The sequence below is a fragment of the Ctenopharyngodon idella genome, chromosome 6 (assembly GCF_019924925.1).
Source record: "Ctenopharyngodon idella isolate HZGC_01 chromosome 6, HZGC01, whole genome shotgun sequence".
NCBI lineage: Eukaryota > Metazoa > Chordata > Actinopteri > Cypriniformes > Xenocyprididae > Ctenopharyngodon > Ctenopharyngodon idella.
In genome coordinates this window covers 6,438,321-6,465,000 of record NC_067225.1, presented here as the reverse complement: position 1 = coordinate 6,465,000, position 26,680 = coordinate 6,438,321, and the positions used below count along the sequence as shown (strand labels likewise).

The 26,680-nt window shown below is 37.3% G+C and overlaps 1 protein-coding gene across 4 annotated transcripts in view; it reads right to left on the bottom strand.

Annotated features, from left to right (window-relative positions):
• The window catches only part of rapgef4b (Rap guanine nucleotide exchange factor 4b), a 38,592-nt gene extending 12,660 nt beyond the window's left edge, over positions 1-25,932 (bottom strand). The window contains exons 1-13 of one of the 4 annotated variants that reach the window (XM_051897799.1): positions 25,453-25,932; positions 18,795-18,937; positions 17,830-17,918; positions 15,993-16,139; positions 6,106-6,178; positions 5,963-6,027; positions 4,149-4,255; positions 3,915-4,036; positions 1,607-1,790; positions 1,373-1,457; positions 1,219-1,279; positions 240-316; positions 1-118 (exon numbers count right to left, since the gene is read on the bottom strand). The exon at positions 1-118 is cut by the window's left edge and continues 29 nt beyond it. In XM_051897799.1, the coding sequence (XP_051753759.1) occupies positions 1-118; positions 240-316; positions 1,219-1,279; positions 1,373-1,457; positions 1,607-1,790; positions 3,915-4,036; positions 4,149-4,255; positions 5,963-6,027; positions 6,106-6,178; positions 15,993-16,139; positions 17,830-17,918; positions 18,795-18,937; positions 25,453-25,520 (1,339 nt within the window). In that variant the 5' untranslated portion in view covers positions 25,521-25,932. Of the gene's footprint in view, positions 119-239; positions 317-1,218; positions 1,280-1,372; positions 1,458-1,606; positions 1,791-3,914; positions 4,037-4,148; positions 4,256-5,962; positions 6,028-6,105; positions 6,179-8,939; positions 9,266-15,992; positions 16,140-17,829; positions 17,919-18,794; positions 18,938-22,473; positions 22,700-25,452 lie in introns of those variants that run through there. The other 3 variants (XM_051897798.1, XM_051897800.1, XM_051897801.1) reach the window with 3 other exon arrangements.
• Between the last annotated feature and the right edge of the window lie 748 nt (positions 25,933-26,680).

Genomic DNA, 26,680 nt, shown 5'->3' with positions numbered 1-26,680 from the left:
CCACTCTCAGGAAGTGGCAGTTGTCCTCTCTCAGAACGATGGAAGCAGCGCGGGGGGCGTCATTCACCAGGGCCAGTTTGCCAAAATCATCTCCTTCATGCAGCGTACACACCACACCCTAAACACACACAGGAGTCAGTCTGAAATCATCTGCCACTAGTGCCACTCAACATAAATTATAACAAGTTATGTAATCATTTAACATTAACATAAGTTAACAGAATTAAAGCTGACATTACCTTGCCATATATAACAACATTTACTGATCCCTTCTGGATAATATACCAAGAAGTGCCTTCCTCCCCTTGATTAAACACTGAAATATAATAAGCAAACATACAGAGAACATGACAAAGCTAATCTACGAGTATATACTTGGTAACACTTTACAATAAGGTCCCATTCATAACATTAATGTATTAACTAACCATTAGCAATACATTTGTTCCAGTATTTATTAATCTTTGTTAACGTTAGTTAATAAAAATGTAGTCGTTCGTTGTTTGTTCATGTTAGTTCACAGTGCATTAACTAATGTTAACAAATACAACTTATGATTTTAATAATGTATTAGTAAATGTTGAAATTAACATTAACTAAGATTAATAAATGCTGTAGAAGTGCAGTTCATTCTTGTTCATGTTAACTATAGTAGTTAACTAATGTTAACTAATGAAACCTTATTGTAAAGTGTTACCATAAATTTAAATAAATTAGTCAGCAAGGATGCATTAAATTGATCAAAAGTGACAGTAAAGACATTTACATTGTTACAAAAATTTCTGTTTAAAATATATATATATATATATATATATATATTCATCAAAGAAAACTGAAAAAAGTGTTTCATGATTTCCACAAAATATAAAATTTTTTCAACATTGATAATAAAATTATTTCTGAAGTATCATGTGACTAAAAACTGGAAGATAGGTGCTGAAAATTTAGCTTTACCATTACAGGAATAAATTACATTTTACAATATATTGAAATATATATTTTAAATTGTAAAAATATTTCACAGTACTTTTCTTTTACTTAATTTATGATCAAGTAAATGCAGCCTTGGTGGGCATAAGGTACGTCTTTAAAAAATCTTAGAAACCCCAAACTTTTAAGTGGTTGTGAACCTATGATTATATATCTTTCAACAGTAATTAAATGTGTATTAGTTAATAATCAGAATCTAAAAAGCAGTAAAGAGGCATTAAAACTCACAGACAGTGCCTGCTTTGGCATGTGACTCAAAGATGAGGACACCAGCGAGCTCTCTCTTCACCTGCAGGGGGCAGCACGATCACAGCTCATGTTAGTATGTTCATACCAGGCATTACTGTGTAAATGAGGCACAGAGGTTGTATGGAGGTCTTACAGTGTTAGATAGATGAGAGAGCGCTTTGATATGCAGCAGCTCATCATAAATAATCTCTAGGTCTTCAGCTGTTCTTTGACCTGGCCTGAAAAGGGAGCAAGGGACAAAGAAAGAAGGGAGGAGTTCAAGAAGAATGAAATAGTAACATAGAGTGTCAAGCACTCCTGTCCTAATGGGACTAAAATGCACATTTCAAATGAATAAATACTGCAGGGGGCGCTGTTGGTCACTCACGGTTTCCTGAGGATCATTCGCATGTGTGCGTCAGGGCCGATCTGAGAGAGGAAGAGGAGAGTCTCCTGCAGCTCTTCCTCAGCTTCACGTTTCTCATCGTCGCTAGGCAACACCGCATCCTCTTCCTCGTCATCAAGGAAACGATAAAAAAGGTACTTATCTTGAAAGCTGAGCTCATGGTCAACTGTCGACATAAAAAATAAGAGAGATGAAATACAGCATGTGATCTGGTGCATGAAGCTATTCAGATGCTCTTATTAGTGTCATTTTAAAAAGTTCATGGGGGATTATTTTTATTTTATCAAGCTATTACTTGGTTTGACACGCTGGGTAATTCTGCAGTATAGTACTCAATGTTCAGCTGCGACAGCTAAGCAGGTGCCCCAGAGATGAATGGGAATGCTAACATCTTTCTTCAGGTTTTAAAGACCTCATTGAAAAAACAAAATGTAAAGTGATTTTGAAGTCAATTAAAAAACCTAATTGATTTCGTTGTATAAGTAGTGTTTTTATTGTTGACTAAAACTATTAAAGGGTTAGTTCACCCAAAAATGAAAATAATGTCATTTATTACTCACCCTCATGCCGTTCCACACCTGTAAGACCTTCATTAATCTTCGGAACGCAAATTAAGATATTTTTGTTGAAATCCGATGGCTCAGCGAGGCCTGCATAGCCAGCAATGACATTTCCTCTCTCAAGATCCATTAATGTACTAAAAACATATTTAAATCAGTTCATGTGAGTACAGTGGTTCAATATTAATATTATAAAGTGACGAGAATATTTTTGGTGCACCAAAAAAACAAAATAACGACTTATATAGTGATGGCCGATTTCAAAACACTGCTTCATGAAGCTTCGGAGCGTTATGAATCTTTATGAATCAGCGGTTCGGAGCGCCAAAGTCACGTGATTTCAGCAGTTTGGCGGTTTGACACGTGATCCGAATCATGATTCGATATTCTGATTCATAACGTTTCGAAGCTTCATGAAGCAGTGTTTTGAAATCGGCCATCACTATATAAGTGAAAAAATATCTTAATTTGCGTTCCGAAGATTAATGAAGGTCTTACGGGTGTGGAACGGCATGAGGGTGAGTAATAAATGACATTGATTTCATTTTTTGGATGAACTAACCCTTTAAGTGTGTTTGGTTATTGGCTACATGAAAAAATTAAACGGCAACTATCTGAAATAAGTTAAAGTACTACAATTACTAAAACTGAAATAAAAATAAAGCTAAATAAAAATATTAAAAAACAAAAACTAATAAAAATGACAAAATCACATAACAGAATAACTAAAACAAACTAATATTAAAATGAAAGCTAAAAGTGTACAAATAAAATCTAATGCAAAATGTTAATAAATACTATGATAGTATATAAATACTGCTAAAACAACACTGGTTAAAATAATATTCCCGATAAAACATTTGAAATTTACATTTCAATCAGAGAAAAGAAAATGAAGAAACATTCAACGTTCACTCAAACCAATGTAGAGAACTTTAAAAAATCTATGTGATCATTTAATTGTGATAAATGAAAACTAAGATTTAAATTTTTAAATGTAGCATAGTAGGAATGACCCAGCTATTAAATGTAGGATAGACAATGTTTTTCAAAAACACTCTTCACATCCTGATAGCAATCAATAATAGAAGTGGTCTAAATATTAAAAAAAAATTACATATATCTTCTGTGGAAGTCTCAGGACCAAAAAATGTTCGTCCAATCATTGCATTCAATCCGTATTAGCGCACGTCATCAGCGCGTTTCATGAGGCTATGCAGAGTTGTAGACAGACAGTCACGGAGCACCGTAAACAAACAGCAGCCTCCTTTTACAGTTCCTCTTGAACCAAAACAACAAGCTTATGCTGCGTTCACGCCATAACTACCGTAACTAAGGGATGGCAACCCGTGACGTTCTACTCTGAGCTGTTCATGTTCACAGACTCGGAATTATGTGTTATGGCAACAGTATCCTGAATCTGCAGCAGTCAGGTGGTACAAGTCAGAGCTCTTTAAGTTGTTTACATTCATTATTATTGTAATGTTACGTTAAATACTTTGACACATGATTTAACGGCATATCTTGTGACGCATTGCAGACTCTGCTCTGGCTGTGTGTGTTCATGTTTTTTGAAGGAGGTGTTGTTTTGGAGACACTCTGAAGGGAGGGTGGAAACTTATGCTTTCAAAACTAGCTTGCTATTGCTAGCCTCTCCGAAATTGCCTACCCTACCTTTAACCTGGCTGTCACGACAGCAAATGGTACAGGAGTACGTGTTTGTTGTGTACCGTGATTCAGGACCCCTTCCTCCAGGAGCACCTGCCACATTCCCACAGCGTGAGCTCGACTGTGAACGCATGAGCTCTGCTGAAGCAGCCAGTCGACCAGCTCCGTGCCGACACAACACTGCCTGCAAACACACATACAGGTCACGCTGAACACAGATATGTACTATGGCATAAATGAATAAATATTGCATATGATGTGCCATATAACATTTGTCAGCACACACACACACACACCTGTAGGTTTTCAGATGATATTTTCTATCTCTGATCATGTGGGGAGCTCTGGCCAGAATAGCATTACGTAAGACTTTTTCTGCCCTCAAAATCTTTTCTGATGGGACCTGAAGCAAAATCCGGAACAGAGAGAGAGGAAGTTGAGAGTGAGGCACAGAAAACACTCAGCACAGCCTATTTTCACACTACAGCACAAGACACATTCATTGAGATTCAATTGCCTGCACTCAATTTGCAAGTGTAGATGACAAAAGATCTTTTTCAAAGGATTTTAAATTCAATTAATTATACCAAATTAGCATAAAACTGAGGTGACGACAGCCTGCGGTCTTGAGTTATGTGGATGGAACTGGGAATTACTGCCAAATTAATCAAAACTGTTCTTCGGTCACTCTCAGGAAACAGATAAATTAAAAATTACATTTTTTAAATCTATTTTATTGTCCAAAGTACAGAGGCAGTAATCTACGGAGCCCCTGAAGGGACTTTTGCAAAAATAAAAAATATATAGAAACTTTTTGCATACTCATGAGTAACTATTACGTGTGCATGAGAAACTTTTCATGTGCACACAGGAATTTTTTGTGTGCTCAGTGCTCACACATTAAAATTTCTACTTTATGTATATTATAACCTGTTTCCTTTGTGTGTCACTGCCATTTTACCATGAAGTTCACCCAAAAATGAAAATGATGTCATCAATTACTCACCCTCATGTCGCTCTAAACCTGTAAGACTTTCGTTCATCTTCAGAACACAAATTAAGAGAGATTAAGAGAGCTTTCCGTCCCTCCATAGACAGCTATGTAATTGTAATTTTTGATGCTTCAAAAAGTTCATAAAGAGATCGTAAAACTAATCCATATGAATTTTAATCCATATAAATTGGTTTAGTCCAAATTTTCTGAAGAGACGCGATCACTTTATTTGATGAACAGATTGAATTTAGGCTTTTATTCACATGTAAACATTCATTAACTCACACATCAGTTATGGTAATCGGAAGCTCAGGCATGTTTGCTTGACGTGCGAGAACCAATGAGGTTCATTCTCGTATTACAAAGCACATTTGAGCTTCCGCAAGAGGTTTGTTCTCGCAAATCATTAAGGTTTGGTTGAGCTTTTGTTTATGTTCGCTGATCAATGTTTATATGTGAGTAAAAGCCTAAATTAAATAAACTTTTTATAAACTTTTTGAAATGTCAAACTGGCTGTCTATGGAGGGACAGAAAGCTCTCAGATTTCATCAAAAAGATCTTAATTTGCGTTCCAAAGATGAACGAAAGTCTTACGGGTTTGGAATGGCATGAGGGTGAGTAATTAATGACAGAATTTTTGGGTGAACTAAACCTTTAATAAAGATCTATTTGCTCAAAATTTGGCTTTCGTTAGGGCAGTATAGGCTCTAATATCTCGGCCTTATGTCCACTTTAACAAATCCTCTGTGACGGCTGAGAAACCGCACCGTGAAATGGCCTGATGGCGGATCCAGTGAGGGTCCATAAAACCATGTTCAAGGGTCCAGTATACCTCTAACATCATGGCCTTTATGTTCGCTTTAACGCCTCCTCTGTGGCGGCTGTGAAACCGCGACGTGGCGTGAAATGGGCTGATGGTGTGCGTTGGGCTGATAAAAAGTTTTTATTTTTGCAAAGGTCCCTTTAGTAATCAACTACCAGCGAATGTGAATATTCATTTTAACAGACAACAAATAAAATAAGATAAAATAAAAGCAAAACTGATTCTATATAACCCATTAAAATGTAAAGGTGATGAATAGGAACATGTAACTATAACTGATAGGACAATCCTACCTTATTCAGGTTTTTTGACATAAAATTGAGAGGGTCGCTGTTGAGATTCTCTTTGTCCGGCATTCCTGCATAAAACAGAAAGATTGCTGAGAAATCATCATTGATGTCTTGTGTGAGTGTGTATGTTTGCGTATGATACTCACTGTCATTTGTAGCCCCACTGTCCATCACTCCGTACGGCGGGGCGAGAAGCCCTGCCATGCACTGCCTGTATTTCTGCAACACGCAGAATAACACAATGAAAATTTATTCCAATCCCCCAATACCTCAGAGCTGTACTGAGTCATTTTCATACAGGTGAAATGACTGCCTTTACATCATTAAAATGAAAGCTCTGTAGTAAGAACGCTGAGCTCCACCAATCAGATTGAAGCCTTTTGTGGCTTGGCAACGATCACTATGAATATTCAGATGTTTTTGTTCCTTTTCTCTCCGTATCGCCATGGTGATTAGTGACGAGGTGCCACATGCAGCTGAGAAACAGCAGGCAATGAATGAAACACTGATACCGGCCCAAACTCACCTAGAGTTCAAACACACATTATACTGCACCTGGAAATCTTTTTACATATTCCCAAAATGGCTGAGAAGTTGATTTATTAAAAAAAAAAGAAAAAATGAAACCAAATCTGAACGAAATTCAATGGTTTATGCTTAAAACGAGGAAAAAACCTATCCACCAATGGGTGTAATAAATGAACTAGATTCATTATAAATCTTTTTGAGTAAACTTATCTTGTTTACTCATAAATACTGATTAATAAAGTTATTTTATTCATCAGTTGCAGTGAAGGAAATCTAATAACTACAGGGCTAATAATTACTTTCTCATAATTTTTTAGCAAATTGGCAGGTTCGTTTTCAGTCATCAAGCTGTAGGGTCCTGCAGAATCACCCCTTGTTATAAAGTAAGAGTTTATATCAAGATGAGGACACTTTCTTATTATCCACAAAATTCCACATAAATATGAAAGAGAGCGCAAATCTTAGAAATAATGGTTTGTAAAATCACATTCACACACACTACCGTTTAAACATTTGGGTTAAGATTATTTTAATGTTTTTGAAATAAGTCTCTTATGCTCACCAAGGCTGCATTTATTTGACAAAAATTCAGTAAAAACAGTAATAATCTGAAAAATGATCACCATTTAAAATAATTGTTTACTTTTTAAATATATTTTAAAATGTAATTTATTCCTGTGATCCAAAACTGAATTGTTTATGTCCAGCGCTTCCAGGTTCTACGTCAGAACGCCGACTCAGTATTGGCCAGCTCCTGTGTCAGCATCACACGCATGCGTCGTGCAGCTCACGTGATCAGCGTCGGCCAATACTGAGTCGGCATTCTGACGTAGAACCTGGAAGCGCTGGACATAAACAGCATAGGGGAATGACAGGGGAGAGATAAATTTGTTGAATAAAGTCATTATTTTTGCTCACAAAAAGTTTTCTAGTCACTTCATAATATTAAGGTTGAACCACTGTAGTCACGTGGACTATTTTAACGATGTTATTACTACTTTTCTGGACCTTGAATAACGGTAATTACGTTGTTTTCTATGGGGGATAAAAAAAACTCTTGGATTTCATCAAAAATATCTTAATTTGTGTTCCAAAGATGAACGAAGGTCTTACTGGTTTGGAACGATATGGGGGTGAGTAAATAATGACACAAAATATTATTTTTGTGTGAACTAACCCTTTAACACTGCATTCACACGGGGCGTCGGCTTTAACGCTTGACAGAGGGCGTGTCTGAAGCTTGGTGCTGACGCGACCATCATAGTGACACCAGCCAATCACATTACTTTCCGGTGTTGCATGAACGCAATTGACTCGCGACTGCTCTAGGGTATTTGCATAAGGCGATCTGATTGGCTGACGCCTGCATTGGAGCATGAAAAGTTGAGAAATTTTCAATTTCTGCCGCAAGCAACGCAAGTGAAGCGATGCGACGAAACCCACAATTCAGTTCGGCATGACGTCACCCATTCAAAGTAAATGAGAAGCGTTAACGGCGACGCTCTACGTGAATGCAGCGTAAGGGTCTCTGAGTTGACTGATGTAACACAGATCTTCATTAACTTTAAATGCAGTACAACGCCCCATGGTACTCTGATGCGTTGTGTTTCCATTGAGTAGAACTGACAGAGTGTCCAGAGGACATTCTGTATGATAAAGTGAACTGAATGTTTAGTGCTAAAGAATCAGAGAGGGTTACAACTGCAAATTGCAGCAGATGGTTTCCTTTGGCCACTGATTTGAAGTCTTCAAACAGGCTTTGTTCCATTCACACAAATGCACTTTGTATATCCTGTTTCCTTCCTGTTTCCTGAAGCTTAAACAAAAGCTAACTTTTTCTTAACTTCTCCCATCCCCCAGACTTGCAGACCAACACACACACATATACACACACAACAAAATAACACGTTGTTCTTTCCAGCTGGCTGCCTTCACATAGGTTAAGTAATTCAGTCAGGATTATGCAATTAACAGCATATAAGCACACAGAACAAGTGTACTTCCTCCCTCAGTGCCCCGTCAGGCGGTGCCCCCTGCAGCCTGGCACAGAACTGACCCAGAGAGACAGAAGCCCCTCAACATTCAACGCACATCCTCGGCTTTCAGCAGCTGATATTCACCTCACATAGTCACACAAGGACAGGGCCTCTTTATCAAATCATTAACATCCTATAAGAAAAAAAATACATTCTGAAAACGCATTAAAAATCACATGTAGGGAAGGTACGCAAGACATGTATCAAGAAGCAGAACCATGATTAGCACCAGTAAGAATCAATACCACCACTGAAAAAGACCTCTGACATCATTAACCTAAAAAACCACAATGATATTGATGTGGCTCTGAGTCTTAACCCAGTATCAATTTTAAGTGTGGTTTCTTGAAATTTAAACAATGAAAATAGCACCAAATCCTTGTGCATGTGGCGTAACTGAAGCCAATGGGACTCACCCTAAGAGTTTGTGTAGTGTAGTCCGACAGAGAATCCCACAGGGACGTGATACTTGTCTCCTTCCTAAACACTGCCAACTTCCCAGCATTATCCAGGAAAACCCAGGACACCTCCTCTCCTTTCGATGCACAGACATAAAATCACACACACACACAGCCTAACGCTCCAGTTACACACGTATGGATAATGTGATCCAGTGTCTGCTCTTTGGATCTTTCTGGCCGAGCATCTGACTGGACTTCAGTCGCCGTTGCTAGGCAATAGCTGTAGCCAATCAGAGAGCTGCGTTCACTCAATTCACCCTGTACCACAGCATTACACATGAGTGAGAGAGAGGGAACTATGGGCTGCTAAAAGGCTCTCAAAAGCTCATGGCTTCATCAATTATTAAGGGTATTAAATTGTATTTACACTGAACGGACAGCTGTGTGTGTGTGTGTGCCCTACAGCAGTAGTGAAATCACCTTTATCACATTAGAGAGGAGGGTAGTCTGTCTTTGAGGATCAGTTAGTTCAGTCCTTTTCCCGTCAGGTAAACACTAATGTAGTTTATGACTTTAAGAGGACCCTACTTTGTTGCACATCACAGATCAAGTCCAGTCCATTTGTGAACTTTGTGAGTCTAGTGTTATTTTAGTATTATTAATATACTATTAAAGTATTTATTAATATTTTGATTAATTTAGTTTAATTTTTATTAATTTTGTTATGTGCATTTGTCATTTTTATTAATTTTTTTTATATTATTTAGCATTAAAGGGGTCATGAATTGAGAAGTCAACTTTTCTTTGAGCTTTTGATATATAAGAGGTCATTGTACTGTAAGAATATTCTGTTAGTTTCAGAACTGAAAACTTCCTTGTTAGTCCAATAAAAGCTTTTATTGATACCAGGCCCAGCGAATGACTGATCCTGGAATGTGCCTATAGATAGGTGAAACTCCGCCTCCAAAGAAGAAATCAACGCCTGCTTTATCATTGCAACGTTAGCCCCGCCCACTGGCGTGTTAATGAGATGACGAGTAGAGAATAGTGATACAGGACTAAAAATAGCATTACCTTTCAAAGCATCCTAATGCTAGGAATATGGTTATTTATTTTCAAAAATGTGAATGTCTCAGTTGAGCTTTATTTATTTGTATTCGCGATTTCACTGTGGATTCTTTGGTAAATCAATCGCATTTTGGCGCAGGCTTTGCAAACAGACTTTTACGATATGGACTCGACAGTAATGCAACAACATGTAAGTAACTGAGTTACTCCTACTGTTCTAATGCCTGATATGATATGTAATGATTCATGTACAGTCAGGTGTTCTTTGTCTATCTGTCAGTAAATCAAACCAGTGACTAAACGGTCAACTTCACGTTGTTTCTCTTAATAGGATGTAAATAATCTGTTATTTAAATGGTGAGTAAATTATATAAAGAATCGATCAAAGAACGCTCCCTTTACAATCACTGGAGCTGTCAATCAAACAGCGCGAGTTTATCAGTGACACGCCAAAACTCCTGTTTTATTCAATGAATCTCTTAGTTACAATGCGTTTGCACTGTTAGTTACGATGAAAGCATTCGTTAGTGTGCAGAAATTGAGTTGCAATGACGAGATCAGTGCTTTCATGTGCTCAACATGTCTAATCGGCTACAGTGTTCTAATGCCATAGATATAAATGTAATCCAACACTTTTCACAATTAGTTAACCTTGAGAGCTGTAATAGTAAAAACATGCTAAAAGTTTTCGAGAGAGTAATACTTAGCTATTTCAAATGGAAAGATGTTAGCCAATCACAGCAGTGGGTGTTTACACTGAAGTCTCACAGCAGACACGCCCCTTAAAACAAAGCGTTCAAATCAGAGGGCTAAAATCAGGGTAGGAAAAATGCCTTTTATTTCTAAAGTTATTTTTGATGTAAAAAGCATACTAACATTATAAGTGCACCCCAGGAAACATTATAAAACACTAAAATATTGCAGTTCATGACCCCTTTAAACTATTTTTATTTCAGTAGATAGTAATGTTAATTTTAACTTATTTATTTCAATTTTTTCAATGCAACATTTCTAATTTCTGTTTAAGTTTTTCATCTAATATTTATATTTTATTTCATTTCAGCTTTTTTTTCAATTACTGAAAACAGTTTTAGCCTATTAACTGTCAGTGTACTGGTAGCAGGACACTTGGCATGCTTTTTTTATTGCCTTTTTTAGTAATCATCATAAATTAGGTATCAATCGAACACTCAAAATTCATTACTCAAGACATCCTGAGTCCGTTTTGAAATTGGACAAAACAATGTTGCTTGAAAATGTTTTAGTAAGCTCAATTTGCGTGATATGACCTTCAAATTTGGAATAAAACTAGGTTAGACATATGGCTTTGATTTTCTAGCAATTTTAGAGTTCAAATTATTTTGTAAAATATATATATAATATATATACAGTTATACAGTTATAGTTAAGTGGTCAGCATTATTGGCACCCTTGGTAAATATGATCAAAGATGACTGTAAAAATAAATCTGCATTGTTTATCCTTTTGATCTTTAATTCATAAAATTAGCAAAAATCTAACCTTTCATTGAAGAAAAAGAATTGAAAGTGGGGGGAAAATCACATTATGAAATAAATGTTTTTCTCCAAAACACGTTGGCCACAATTATTGGCACCCCTAGAATTTTTTATGAGTAAAATATCTCAGAAGTATATTCCCATTCATATTTACATTTTTTTTTAGCACACCAGGGTGATCATGAACATGAAATTGTCCAGCCATTGACTTCCTGTTCCACAGGAGTATAAACATGAGGAAACATAAAGGCCAAATTCCCTTAATCATTCATTACAATGAGAAAAAACAAAGAATATAGTTCTGATGTGCAGCAAAAGATTGTTGAGCTTCACAAAATACAAAGTGGCTGTAAAAAGATAGCTAAATCATTGAAAATCCCCAATCCCCAAAAGATAGCTAAAGCATTGAAAATCCCCATTTCCACCATCAGGGCAATAATTAAGAAGTTCCAATCAACATATATATATATATATATATATATGTGTGTGTGTGTGTGTGTGTGTATACAGTATATATAATAAATTTAGTATATTTGCTTTGCATAAACTTCTTTAACTTTATACTTTAATTTTGTGAAGCTGCAATAATCTTTCATTGAAGTGTCTTCTTTAAAAAGACACCAACCTTAGGTCTGTATTTCAAAGCATTCATGAATTACAACCATTTAAGTTCAGATCTATGCTCAAAAATGGGCATGACGGTTAACAGGTTAATTGTTAGTAATAGTTAGCATAGTCATGATGATCTTAATAGTTTAATACTTAGCCTGCCCAACTAATAAATGTTGTTTATTTGGCATATATATTTTTTAAAGATTTCAATGAGGTGTAAAGTCTGCAGACAAATGTGTTAGCCATGCATATATGAGTTTCTAAAAAACTTTTTCATAGTTAAGTACACATCGTGATCGAGGCTTTGAAAGGGTTTGAAATGGTGCACCTCACACACATATACACAAATTTATGAACTCTGTCACCCTTTCCCTCATTCACACACACACTACTCGTACACAAACAAAAACACTCTTATGAGCACTCATCTGAATAAGAGGAGCTTTACAAAGAGAGAGAGGAGGAAAATAGTAGAGAGATCTTCGCCCACATTGTTCCATTGATGCAGCAGAGACTGATACATAATTCATGTTGTATGTTTGATTATTCAGCTGCATGTGTGAAATATGAAACAAAAATATGGCACATATGGTCACTATCAAGCTGTGAGACACGGGTGATACTATTTACACACACGGCGTTAATGACAGAAGCCTTACAGCCTCTGTGTGTCACACACACTGAGTCACAGTCACTTCATGTTTAATGCTGAAATGATCAGAAATGATCAGCACAATAAAGTTATTACAATACAGAACACAGATTCTTCATAAGCAGGTGTTCACAGATGACACTATGTCAAATGTTAGCTGTGCGTATGTTTAAGGTATAGTTCACCCAAAAATTAATATCATTTACTCAACCTCAAGTTGTTCCAAACCTATATGAATTTCTTTCTTCTGCTGAACACAAAAGAAGATATTTTGAAGAATGTAGGTAACCAAACAGTTGATGGGCCCCACTGACTTCCATAGTATTTTTTTTTTTCATACTATGGAAGTCAGTGGGGCCCATCAACTGTTTGGTTACCTACATTCTTCAAAATATCTTCTTTTGTGTTCAGCAGATAAAAAAAAAGAAGAAGAAAGAAACCCGTGAATGTACGTTAACATAAATGAAAAAGATTTTCTGTGAAATACCAATTTAAACGGTCTTAAGAAATCTTGAAAAATAGCGTACTAGTCATGTGAACTACATTATGGTGATTTTACAGTGACTTTTATGTCATTTTTTGAACCTTAATAGCTCCTGTCCCAATTCAATTGCTGAACAAAGCATTTAAAGAAAAATTAAAGGTGCAGTATGTATGATTTCTGTCCGCTAGAGGTCGCTAAAGGCCTATACAAAATAAAGGCGTAGCTTGATGACGCCAAGTTTGAGCGCGGAATCTTGGGACATGTGGTCTTCACCTTAACGGACGGTGCAAAAGAATCGGGATAGGACTCGGGAAGAAATCATGTTCATGGATGCGATTATTAACGTTACTGTAGTATGAAGCAGAGCAGGACCGAGTGTTGTGGGAGCTGAACGAGGCCGCTGGAGCGATTGCGCAACACACGAGCAGTGAAACTTTTATTATGCCACAGTCGCCGGCGCTGCTTCCGCTTTTCCGGTGATGAGTATGATGTAACGCAGCTCTTTTTATCATATTAGATACGTTTGAGAGTGTTGAAAATGATGTTATAACGTTACTCTGTGCATTCGCTCGGTGGCTGCTGTGAGACACTTGTTACACACTTCAGTAAGCTAGATCGATTTTAGAATATCATATTAAATGCTGGATGGCTTGTGTTGATAAATGGCATGCAATTCATTTTAAAACGTATTGTATGATGGAGAAAATTCTGTATTACTGTTACTAAAAATAAAGCTGCATCTGATTATGCTATGTTAGCTACTTGACAAAATAGTGTTTTTCTCTGAGGCATGGTAAAGCATGGTACTCGCAAAAAAATCAAGAAAATTAGATTTAAACAATAAGACTAAATGTGTTAAGCTATATAACAATAATTAGTTTTCTGTCTATAAATATATCAAAACAGTTGTTCCCTTGTCTATTAAAACGTGTAATATATTAAAGCGTCTTTGGTGTTTCCATGGTTTATAAAACCGGAAATCGAGAAAAATAAAACCGGAAACCGAGGGTAACACGGGCATTACGCAATTGACAGGCGACTCCTCACACGTCCCGGAGCCTTGGTTAAAATTGCAATTTTCTCACGATTTACAAATAGTTGGAAACATTTGGGATATTGTAAGTACTTAAGTGAAAAAAATACATAACACTGGCCTAGTGGTTTTTGGATATTTTACTGCAAAAATCTTACATATTGCACCTTTAAGTGTTTGGAATGATATGAGGTTTAGTAAATGACAGAATATTCAATTTTATTAACTATCGCTTTAAAACAATATTTTGAAGATGTATATAGCATATATAAAGACCAATAAATATTTATATCCAGTAAAAGACTCCTCTGGGGCATCATTGAATGCTGCAGTATATAAGCTCTCATTAATATCAAGAAAAGCATTATGAGATGGGAATTGAACGTTGTTTTTTTGTTTTGTATTTTATATAATTTTAGTCTATTTTTCTCATGTCGGAAAGATTCAAGCATGAAGACACACACAAAAAGACCATATCAAAGTGTCTGTGTAATGCGTATCATACGGTACCAAACACACTCAAAAGCTTTTGGAATTAACAACTATGCCAAATCCATTTAAGGCAATAAATACGGATATCTTGCCTTTTTCACAACATCCCAATGCATTTACCCCCAATTCTCTGCTCAGTTAATGTGACAAACTTCAAAGACCAACGCATGACTCCTGAACCGATTATTGCTGAGACCACTGGTTTACATTTACAACATACGCACACACACACACATTCACACACTCTATGAAAGCCTGTTAAAGCCTGGGATTTGGCATATGACTGTGCTGAACAGCCCAGAGGATCTGACCGAGCTGTTAGCAGATCAGACAGCGCCACCCAGTGTTACTGTTGCTCAGTGATTAGCACTGAAGGAGTGCCTTATTATAGACACAGTGGCATTGATTAAAATGGAATAGAGGCATACCGCTTACAGGGATTTATGTACTGTATGCGGCCTATTATTTTTATTTTTTTTAAATAGTATTAAGAATAGTATGAAGTGATAACCAATAGCATGTAAGATTTTTTGTCACATGACCTTATATGTTGCATGTTTAATTCAATATGGTTAGTCTGCATTGTTGGTCCAATTTTTTTACATTTAAAAATATTAGGAAGCCTAAAAAATCAGTCAATGAATATATGTTAAAATTTACAGTTTTGGCCTAATGTTTGGAGAGTCGGACTTGTAACCCGAAGGTTGTGGGTTCAAGTCTCAGTAAATTAGGGCTGTGACAATAGATTGATGCTTCTCATGGATCAATTCTGAGATTTTCTGAATGCATCGCGATTCTCTCTCGAATCGATTCTGAGCTTAGTTTTTAATAGCGGATGGCACTCTAGGCTAGTTTTTAACCGGACGGTCAAATGCTAACAAAGAAGAGCGCTTGTGCGTTCGGCTGAGTCCGAGAACGTACTTGCGCTTTTTGACCTTGGATGCATGTAAATCTGTAAGAGACCTCCAAAACAAAATTAGGAACATTTAAAATAGCATAATAGGGGCACTTTAACTTCTGCCACATCAATTACACACAACCTCTCAATTCCCTGCCCTACAAAGACTGAAAACCCGCTGTAAGAAAAACACATGCGGGTCACGGTCAGATTTTTTTTTGCTTTTTACAGAGCCATTTCTGTTTTTCTTGTCAGCTAGTAGGGGTATTTTATCTAATGAAAACATTCAGCAACACTTGCACACAAACAAACCTCCCACAGGGTTTTGAACTCCCTCTGTTCAATTCGCAGAAGTTCACTGTTCTCTCGGCTGACAATCGTGGCATGTCGAGGAGTGTTATCCAGAATTGACTCCCCAAAGGCTGTTCCCACTCCCAAAGTACAGATTGTTACAGCATCCTGCAGAAAAAGGAGAAATATTAAGAAGACAAAAAGAGGGAGAGAGACCATGATAACATTTTTGCAAGCTTATTATAAAGATCCTAATTTGTCCAAAATGAAAACTGTGCCATTATTTTTTCACCCTTGTGTTGTTCTAAATCTGTACAGCTTCGGAGAATAGAAATGGATGAAATGGTGACTTAAATGCAAAGCTCCATATGGTTTTAAAAAAGACCACTCAGTCCTTGTAATTGCATTGAAAATAATTTTCATTTTTTGGTGAACTATTGCTTTAAATTACTCTTCTAATTCATGTAATTTATGTAAATTTATGCACACTGTAAGAGAATGTGCTCAATGAGGTTTAAAAAGATTGCTGCACATAAATGATCCGAGATCAGAAGACATAAGCTCACACATTCATATTACATAAAAGCATACATTTCTTACAGTTTACGTTCGTTTGATCAGAGAGCGTGATAATAGCATATTGCCCAACGGATCACTCCATGAAACTGGAGCAACACACACTGTTAATATTGCATCAATTAAACGTGTTCTCACATGCACATACGCACCACACACACGTTCGGCTCTGTGCAGGACATTCATAGCTGCAGGGCAGCATCACAAGTGTAAAAAGGGAAACCTAACATGATGCCTTGTGTCAGTTCTATGCACAATTGTGCATGTAATCAGGCAAGTATGCAGAATACTTTACATATGAATACTACGATGCATACAGGCTCAGAGGGGAAAATAGTATTCAGATGTTGCTCATTCATAGCTCAGGAGAATTAATTTACTTCTCATTTTTGTTTTATGCTCAAAAAGTGGGACTGACAGTTAAGTAACTTTGCCAAAATTCCTGAGGAGAAATAAAAATAGAAACAAATCTGATGATTGTTGACTGTCAGAAGCAATAGAAATGAATACTTTTATTCAGCAAGGACACATTAAAGGGGCTATATGTAAGACTTTTCATGTATTAATTGCTTTTTTATTGCCAAATGTGTAAACGGCTTGTAAAAAAAGTGAACTTCCCCGACTTCCTTGGCTGTCTATGAAAGCCTGTAGACTGATGTTCTTCTGCGAGACGTAAGTGCCAGAAGTTACGGACTGCAGCTTTAATATGAGTCTATAAGCATGACTGATTACTCCAAAAACTGTCCAATATTGATTTATTTGAACCAGCCCAACACAGAAACATTTTTGGTGTTTGGGGTGGTATCTGTTTGACCGACCAATGGCAAACGAGGAGAGTGTTCAGGAAACCTTTTTTAAAACAGTGATTTTTCTGCATTTCTATTTGGTGGAAATGATTGAAAAAAAAGATACATTTCTATACATATAAGCTCTAATATGCAAAACATGGACCCTTCTGGAATCTTTGAAAATTCCTCTTCATTTGTGTGAAAGTGATGAATGCTTTAGGGCCAGTAAACACATCTGACAGCGTGACTCATTGTATTCCCAGAGGATTCACAGAAAGATGCTTCCATCCCCAGCAGCCCTGCCTCAATGTCCTCATACATCAGACTATTAACAAGGCCAGTCTTGGACCGCCCGCCCACTCACAGCAGCTCTTAGTAGCAGTTTCTGTATGCTGATGGATGCAAATGATGTCTGCCAGGGCAAACTACTGTTTATCCCAGCTGACTCCTAGCAGATTGAGGCTTCAAATGATCCTGATTGTGGTCTCTCTTACCTGATGGTTGGCTGTCTCAGACACTTTCACATCCAGAGATCCAGACAGAACAGCGTACCAGCTGGTGCCGATGTCACCCTGCCTATACACTGCAGGCAAACAAAGTGAGTCTATTAATACTGATCTGCAAATTACAGAGGAATTCTTAATTTCGATGACAGGACAGTTACTTCTTTTCATTAATGTAACATGTGGTTCTTATTGTCTCATTAGGTAGCAAATTCTACCTTTAGCACAGATTCAGGAGTAGACGTTTAACAATAAAATCTTTGGTAACACATTTTGATAGTTCGCTTTAGACATTCTACTAACTATGAGTAACTACATGTCAGCTAGCAGTCATTAGTAGACTTTCTGCGTAATATCTGCTAACACTTTATTTTGATGCTCCACAAAAGACATTCTACTGACTATAAGTAACTTAGCAACTACATGTCAAGTTATTGTACTAGCCCTAACCCTAACCTAACAGTCTACTAAAACTCTAATGATAGTTAGTTGATATGTAGTTGCAAAGTTACTTATAGTTAGTAGAATGTCTAAAGTGGACTATTCAAATTAAGTGTAACCAAAGTCTTTGAGATGTCGCTTATGCTCACCAAGGATGCATTTATTTGCCAAATATACAGTAAAAACAGTAATATTGTGAAATATAATTACCATTTAAAATAAGTGTTTTCTATTTTAAATATTTTAAAAATGCCATTTAATCCTGTGATGGAAAGCTGAATTTTCCAGCATCATTAAAAAATCTTACTGACCCCAAATTTTTAACATTATCAAAACACTTTTTTAATCTCCAAAGAATCATATAGCTGGAAACCATATACAAAAAGAATCTTTACTTTTTATGTGTTATTCATTTCTATCCTTTAGCCTTCTGAAAACACATTTCCTGACTGGTCTCAATGGAATCAAATCTGGAAGCATCATGATGAAAAAACAATTCTAAATGTGGTTCTTACAGGTGATGCCTTTCTCCAGGTACTCATAGAAGCCACACATGCAGATCTGCTGCAGCAGGTTGGGGTGAAACTTCTCAAAGGCCTTCACACCCTTTAGCCGAGCCAGAATTATATCCACATCTTCTCCCGAGCGTTCTGCTGGCCTAAAAATCACACAGACAAACAGACATTATGGTCTGGGACACTCTCTTACCAAACTGTCCAACAAGAAAATCCTGACATTGCAGTGATGCATGTGACAATTACGTGAATAGGTTGCTGAGGAAATAAACAAAGTTGTGTCTATTAGAATGCAACAATAAGCACATTGTGCTGTCCGTATGGATAAGGAATGTGTATAAATGTTTTTGTCATCGGTCCTGTCAAAATCAAGCCATAAATCATACAGACCTTAACAGTGTTGGGGGTAACAAGTAACACGAGTTATGTAATCAGATTACTTTTTCCAAGTAACTAGTAAAGTAACGCATTACTTTTAAATTTACAACAAAATGTCTGAGTTACTTTTTCAAATAAGTTACACAAGTTAATTTGTTTTCCCATTTATTGACTGACACCTCTCCTGTCCCCATGTTGAGAGAAATCAGGAGTTAGTGCAGAGGTGCTCATTGTAGTTCTAGACTAAATGTGAGCAGGCATTTACTCATCTCACTTGAAAAAGCTGAATGAATGAATGAATAAAGACTGTGAAATGCATACTCAGAATATTGTGCAAACGTACAATACTTAAATGTTAAATAACACAAAAATACTTTATGTATTTAATCTCACTTTATTAACCAATGTCTTTTCTGCTGACCTTTGATGATCCCTTTTTTTTTTTGCTAAAGTAAGTGTTGAACTTTCTTCTCCTGCATCCTATTCTTCTTTAATCCAGAATGGCAGCACATCTGAAAGGTTTGTTTGAGCTGCGCCCTCTACTGTACAGGCGTGAATTTGCATTTCCTTCAGCCTGAGGCTTATTCATTTCACTTTTGGTTTGAAAGGGCCTTTACATTTGCCAAAAATAGAACTTTTGTTATTAAAAGACACAAGTAAGCCAAGCCCAGGTGAGAAAAAGTAATGCAAAAGTAACATAACACATTACTTTCTATAAAAAGTAACTAAGTAATCAATACTTTTTGCACACAAAAAGTATTCTCGTCGCTTCATAACATTAAGGTTGAACCACTGTAGTCATGTTGACTATTTTAACAACATCTTTACTACTTCTCTGGACCTTGAATGTGGTAATTTCATTGCTTTCTACGGATTTCATCAAAAATATCTTAATTTGTGTTCCGGAGATGAACAAAGGTCTTGCATGTTTGGAACGACATGAGGGTGAGTAATTAATGACAGAAATTTCATTTTTGGGTGAACTAACCTTTTAATCTAAGCCCTGTATGTGAAACCAGGCCCATATGAGTTATATGTTCAGTCAGGTAGCATAGTTTTTCTTTAATAGTGTATGCGAGATTGAGACACTGTAGACGTAGGCACATAAAGATCATCTTTCCATTTTGCATAAATATAGCTACACTCTCATTTCTCAGCTCATTAAGTGACATGTATATGTGTGAGTGTGTGTGCGTATGCACTTGTGTGAATAAACTGCCTCTATTAACGATGTCAGTATGCTGTAATTCGGACTCCTTTTATACAGGATAGCCTTGTTGCTATGGAGATTACATCATAGAGAAATTAAGACTTCAAACCAGAGGGCAGTGGGACAAATTTCATATGGAGACTAATCAAGCTTCTGAAGTTCCACAAAAGACTCTAAAAGAAAAACTAGACTTGTCTGCTCTGTTAGTACTGGCCTTTCAACTGCAACAAACCAAAGTGGGTCAGTCATTGTTCACACAATCTATCTGATCTTTTACCTACTAGTTTCCTTTATGTATGAATTTTGGTACTGAGGATGCCAGTAGAGAGCTGCAGGTATGACATATTTCTGTAGGCCAAAATCCTTAAAACAAGTTAGCATTTTAGCACTTCCGTTTCCATCTTCCTAAAGTCAGTGGATTTTTTTAACGGGTTTTTGGTTACAGTCACAATGAAATCAAAATGGACAATTCTTGGGGTTTGTGTATGAAATATTGATTGATTGTTTACTCACATTAGATTGAACAATAGCAAACCACAACCATCCAATGATCCAATCAATTCCCGATGGACAAAATCAAGTCCCACCCTACATTTTTCTTGTTCGAAAAGCCATTTCGAACAATATATTTTAAGTTTATTGTAAAATATGCATATATATATATATATATATATATATATATATACACAAACATTTCAGAATTTTGAGAGCCAAAGGAGATTGACTCGATTACATTCGCAGTGCTTCATGGGAGTGGGTGGGGCTAAAGAGCTACAGGATCATGAGTAATGTAGTTTTTCATCAGGAATTCCACTGTTAAACTTGATTATTTTAAAAATAATCTGAAATAATGCAGGCTGACAGCTTCAGCAGCAAATACCATGATGGATTAACAACCTCAGAGCTCACGGTAGGTCTGTCTTTAAAGGTTTATAAGTTATCATTCAAAATCAGTTTCCTAATGGAGAAAATGAATAGAGTTTTTACTTCCGGAACCTAACTGTTGCACTTTATTGGGTTTTTGTTGGGTTGGCCTACAAAAATACATCATCACTGCAGCACTGTATACATTTCAGACTGAATAACTGCTGTCAGAATGACCATCAAAAGAGTTTAGATTTAACAGAAATGCAGCTCCCAGGCATTTTTTCTCTGACTGTGATCTCTACTGTCCAGCAGGGCACAGACACTAACAATTCCAGGGCTTGAACTCTCTGAAACCACAGATAGAATGAAAAACGACATCATATAATGACTGCAATGGCGACCTTTTTCAGCTATTACTTGTACACTCTATGTAAATCTATGAGCCTCTATGCATTTAGTGCATCGCTGAAAACCAGATGAGCGCCATGTACATTAACTAGGTCTATTTGTATTTCTTTGCCTGCAGGTTACGCTGAGCTGCACCAGGCCGATCTCATGTGATCCTGGCCTGTGCTCTTATGGATGTGAGAGGACGAGAGTGCCGCTGACTTTTATGTGCTGAGATTCACTGGAGTGGAAAAACATTACCAGCATATATCTGCTGGGCACAGAACGGACACTGCATTACAGTGGCCGCCAGTGCAAAGCCATGCCTGCTTCTCTCTGTCTTGCTCACTCTTTTCATCCATGTTTCTTTCTTTTTCTCATATAGCTCCAGCCCATTGTGAAGTGTCCAAAGAGTCTTTTGAAAAAACACTTTCCCCTTTGTGTCTCTGTCTATGTATTTTTGTGTGCCTCAGAGGTTTTGCAGTAGGTCTTAGAGGTCTGCAGTTTTAAAGGAATAGTTCACCTATATATATATATATATATATATATATATATATACACCGATCAGGCATAACATTATGACCACTGACAGGTAAAGTGAATAACACTGATTATCTCTTCATCACGGCACCTGTTAGTGGGTGGGAGATATTAGGCAGCAAGTGAACATTTTGTCCTCAAAGTTGATGTGTTAGAAGCAGGAAAAATGGGCAAGCGTAAGGATTTGAGCGGCCAAACTGTGATGGACCACGGAGCAATGGAAGAAGGTGGCCTGGTTTGATGAATCACGTTTTCTTTTACATCATGTGGATGGCTGGGTGCGTGCGCGTCGCTTACCTGGGGAACACATGGCACCAGGATGCACTATGGGAAGAAGGCAAGCCGGCGGAGGCAGTGTGATGATTTGGGTAATGTTCTGCTGGAAAACCTTTGGTCCTGCCATCCATGTGGATGTTACTTTGACACGTACCACCTACCTAAGCATTGTTGCAGACCATGTACACTCTTTCATGGAAACAGCATTGTGGTGGCTGTGGCCTCTTTGCCTGATCGTTGTATATAGTCATCATTTACTCACCCCTATGTCTTTCCAAACCTGTATGCTGTTTTCTGTCAAACACAAAAGGATACATTTTGAAGAATCTTTATGGTGTTTGCTGTAAATGACTGTTGCAATCCACTGAAGCACCGTTTTTGCACAGGTATATCGCAAATGAGATCTTTGGCAGAATGATCTCATAGGATTCATAGGACTTGTTTACAGTGCATAAGTCACATACTTTTATGATGTTTTGTGGTTCTTCTGTGTTCCACAGAAAAAAAGGCATACATGACAGAATTTTCATTTGTGGATGAGCTATCCCTTTAAAGGATTAGTTCACTTCAGAATTAAAATTTCCTGAAAATTTACTCACCCCATGTCATCCAAGATGTCCATGTCTTTCTTTCTTCAGTCGAAAAGAAATTAAGGTTTTTGAGGAAAACATTCCAGGATTTTTCTCCATATAGTGGACTTCACCGGGGTACAAAGGGTTGAAGGTCAAAACTAGAGTTTCAGTGCAGCTTCAAAGGGCTCTACACGATCCCAGATGAGGAATAAGGGTCTTATCTAGTGAAACAATTGGTCATTTAAAAAAAAAAATAAAAAAAATGTATATACTTTTTAACCGCAAATGCTCGTCTTGCACTGCTCTGCGATGCATCAAGTATTACGCTGAAAAGTCACGCGTGGCATAGATGGAAGTACCACGATAGGGCGAAAAACTCATTTTCTCCTCCAACTTCAAAATCGTCCGATATCGTTATTTTACCTTTTTTTTTGTAAAGGGCGTTTGGCTTACTCTTTGCATGTTTGCTCTGTAGACACTGGATCGGTACTTCCGCCTACGTCACGCATGACCTTTGTAACGTGATTACGTCATGCGTCCAGATCGCAGAGCTAGTGCAAGACAAGCATTTGTGGTTATATGATTTTTTTAATTTTTTTTTTTAGAAAATGACCGATTGTTTCTCTAGATAAGACCTTTATTCCTCAGCCAGGATCGCGTAGAGCGCTTTAAATCTGCACTGAAACTGCAATTTGGACCTTCAACCCGGTGAACCCCACTGAAGTCCACTATATAGGTGAAGAATCCTGGAATGTTTTCCTCAAAAACCTTAATTTCTTTTCGACTGAGGAAAGAAAGACATGAACATCTTGGATGACATGGGGGTGAGTAAATTATCAGCAATAATTGTATTCTGAAGTGAACTAATCCTTTAAACTGAAGCCTGAACAGGGCGCACAACTGAGAACATGTGATCCAGCCAACATTGTCACATTTTAACATCTAAACCTGAAATCATTTATCTTTTTATTTCCTCCAAAAGGAGCAAGGAGACTCAGATACATTGATTCTGACATGTTCTAACAAAATATGTTCACAAAACAAGTTGATTAAAGAATAGAATATTTTTTATAATATTTCATTAATTACAAAAAACTGATGATTTTCTGATAATATTGATTTTTCAACTTAAAATTAGAATGTTGCCCTGTCAAATGACTGAAACTGTTTGAGCTGAAAAAAGAAAGAAATAAAAATGACAAAAGCACATAAAAAAATGACTAAAACCTCAACTAAAATTAAAATGAATGGGGAAAATATAAAAGTAAAAGCTAATTCAAAATATCAATAAATACTATAGCCTAATAATATATAAATAACACTAAACTGGTTATGCCAATTCTTCGTTTCTCACAGTGTTTAGAATCAGTACAGTGGGGGATCATTATTCTGACAGGTGGCTTCATCCTTTTGCATAATATGAATATCAATGGAGGGGAAGATAACAGGCAACAGAAACAGTTTAACTCCATCTTCCCAGCAATATGTAACCCTTTCATTGTCAAGCATTTTCACTAAATAGAATACAGCACAACAAAGGATTACCAAGCCAAAGGTCCTCATTTCAAATGACCGACAGTCAGTATAGACTATGGTGTCACTGATCTGTAGAAACTGCTAGGACAGCGGCACAATGCAGTCTCATCCAACAGCGCAGCCTGTTTTTTTCTCTGTGTGTGTGTGCACATTTATTGATCTCCACAATGCATCCTGGTGTCGGATGTAAATGAGACCATGGATATCTTTAAGAACCATTACATTGATCAGTGTAAAGACGACGTGCTCGACTACGTTTAAAGAGTCCATTAAAAACATCAGCCTCTGAAAACCCATCACACCCAGTAAGGTGATCTCACTTTTCCCTCCCATCGCCATGGTAACCTGCAGGGATGTGTCTGGGCTAGGAGGGGCTGTGAGAAGGTAACAGAAATTCTTACTGCTCAATATGCTCATTTGTCTCGGAGAGACCAAAAGTTGACTATATACAAAAACTCTGTGAGCCTAATTATAAGTAGCCTAACTCATCTGGTTTATATAGCCTGCAGCGCATAAAATGGAGAGTCTGATTCAGTGCTGCAGAAGAGAATGATTAAAATATTCCTTTCAAAAATATTCCAAATGATGCACACGTGAAATTCAGATGACATGAGACCAGCAAACGAATAGATATATAGAGAAGCATTGTCCCTGATTGGAGAAAGAGAGCAGCTTCTATCATTTTCTTTGCTTAGAGAAAGAAATGTAGCTTCAGGGGGGAAAAAATTAAATCTATAGGTTCTATGATGACAATTGCGATGCAGGTGATGCATCAGACGCAGGGCAGAGCATCGCGCATTCTGCTGCTGTCACCTTGTTGCAGCCCCTCCGGACATTAAGATAAACAGACGGACGTAAAAATCGCTTTCGGACATGATCCGGTGTCTCTCACCTCTTGTCCAGGCAGATGATCCACTCTGAGGAGGCCACGGAGTGCGCAGAGGCGTGAACCGCTACCATCTTCGGCTCGACCGGTGTGAATCGTGCGTCTCGGATCGCAGATCTCGTCGACTCGGGCGCATCAGCATCAGGGCTCGCACCCCCTCCCCGCCTCTGTCGTCAACTGGATCACCGTGGCGTGGATTCATCGTCACCACGTCCACGACTCCACGCACAACGATCGTTGACTGCCCACTGACACGATAAACAAGTCACGTTCTGAACAGCGAGGCATTATCGGTTGGAGATCTGGTTAAAATAACATTACGTGGCTGCCATGGTTAAAAAACAACGTCAGGGTTTTGTAGGTGACAGCGGTGATGCTGATGCTGCACTGTCACCATAGTGACGGACAAGCAGTCAGCGCGGATGCTGCATCTAGACGGTGAGAGGAAAAGGGGAGCGCTGTCAGGCGTCTTGTTCTCCTCCCCGGGGGTGACACTGTCAGGAAAGAGACGCAGGGAGTTGCATGGCTACGCCGTAGAAAGGGAAAACAGTTGCAGCTGTTTGCTATTTCTACCTGATCTTATCTTTAATAAGATAAGATCCCCACCCCCCTTTTTTTTTTTTGGAGTAACCTAATGTAGTCTGGTTGATTCATTCATATTAATAAGAATACATAATTACTATAATTATTTATAATACAAATACTAATAACCTTTTATGGTGTAACCTAATGTAGGTCGATCATATTAAATAATATTAAGAATTTTTCTGCAATATTAATATAATTAATTAAGTAAAAATAATATTAATAAATTAATATGATTGATTATTTAAAATAATAATATTAAACAGTGTTGGGGAAAGTTACTTTTAAAAGTAATGCATTACAATATTGCATTACTCCCTAAAAAAGTAACTAATTGTGTTAGTTACTTTTATGAAAAGTAATGCATTACATTACTTTTGCGTTACTTTTTCTCACCTGGGCTAGGCTTGCATGTTTGTTTTTTATGTTGTTATATTTTTGGCAAATGTTGAGGCCCTTTCACAGCAAAAGTGAAATGAATAAGCCTAAATCAGAAGGAAACGCATATGTACGCCTGTACAGTAGAGGGCGCAGCTCAAACAAACCTTTCAGCTGTGCTGCCATTCTGGATTAAAGAAGAATACGATACAGGAGAAGGAAGTTAAACACTCTAAATATAAATCTAATGTAATTTTTGCTTATTAGTATG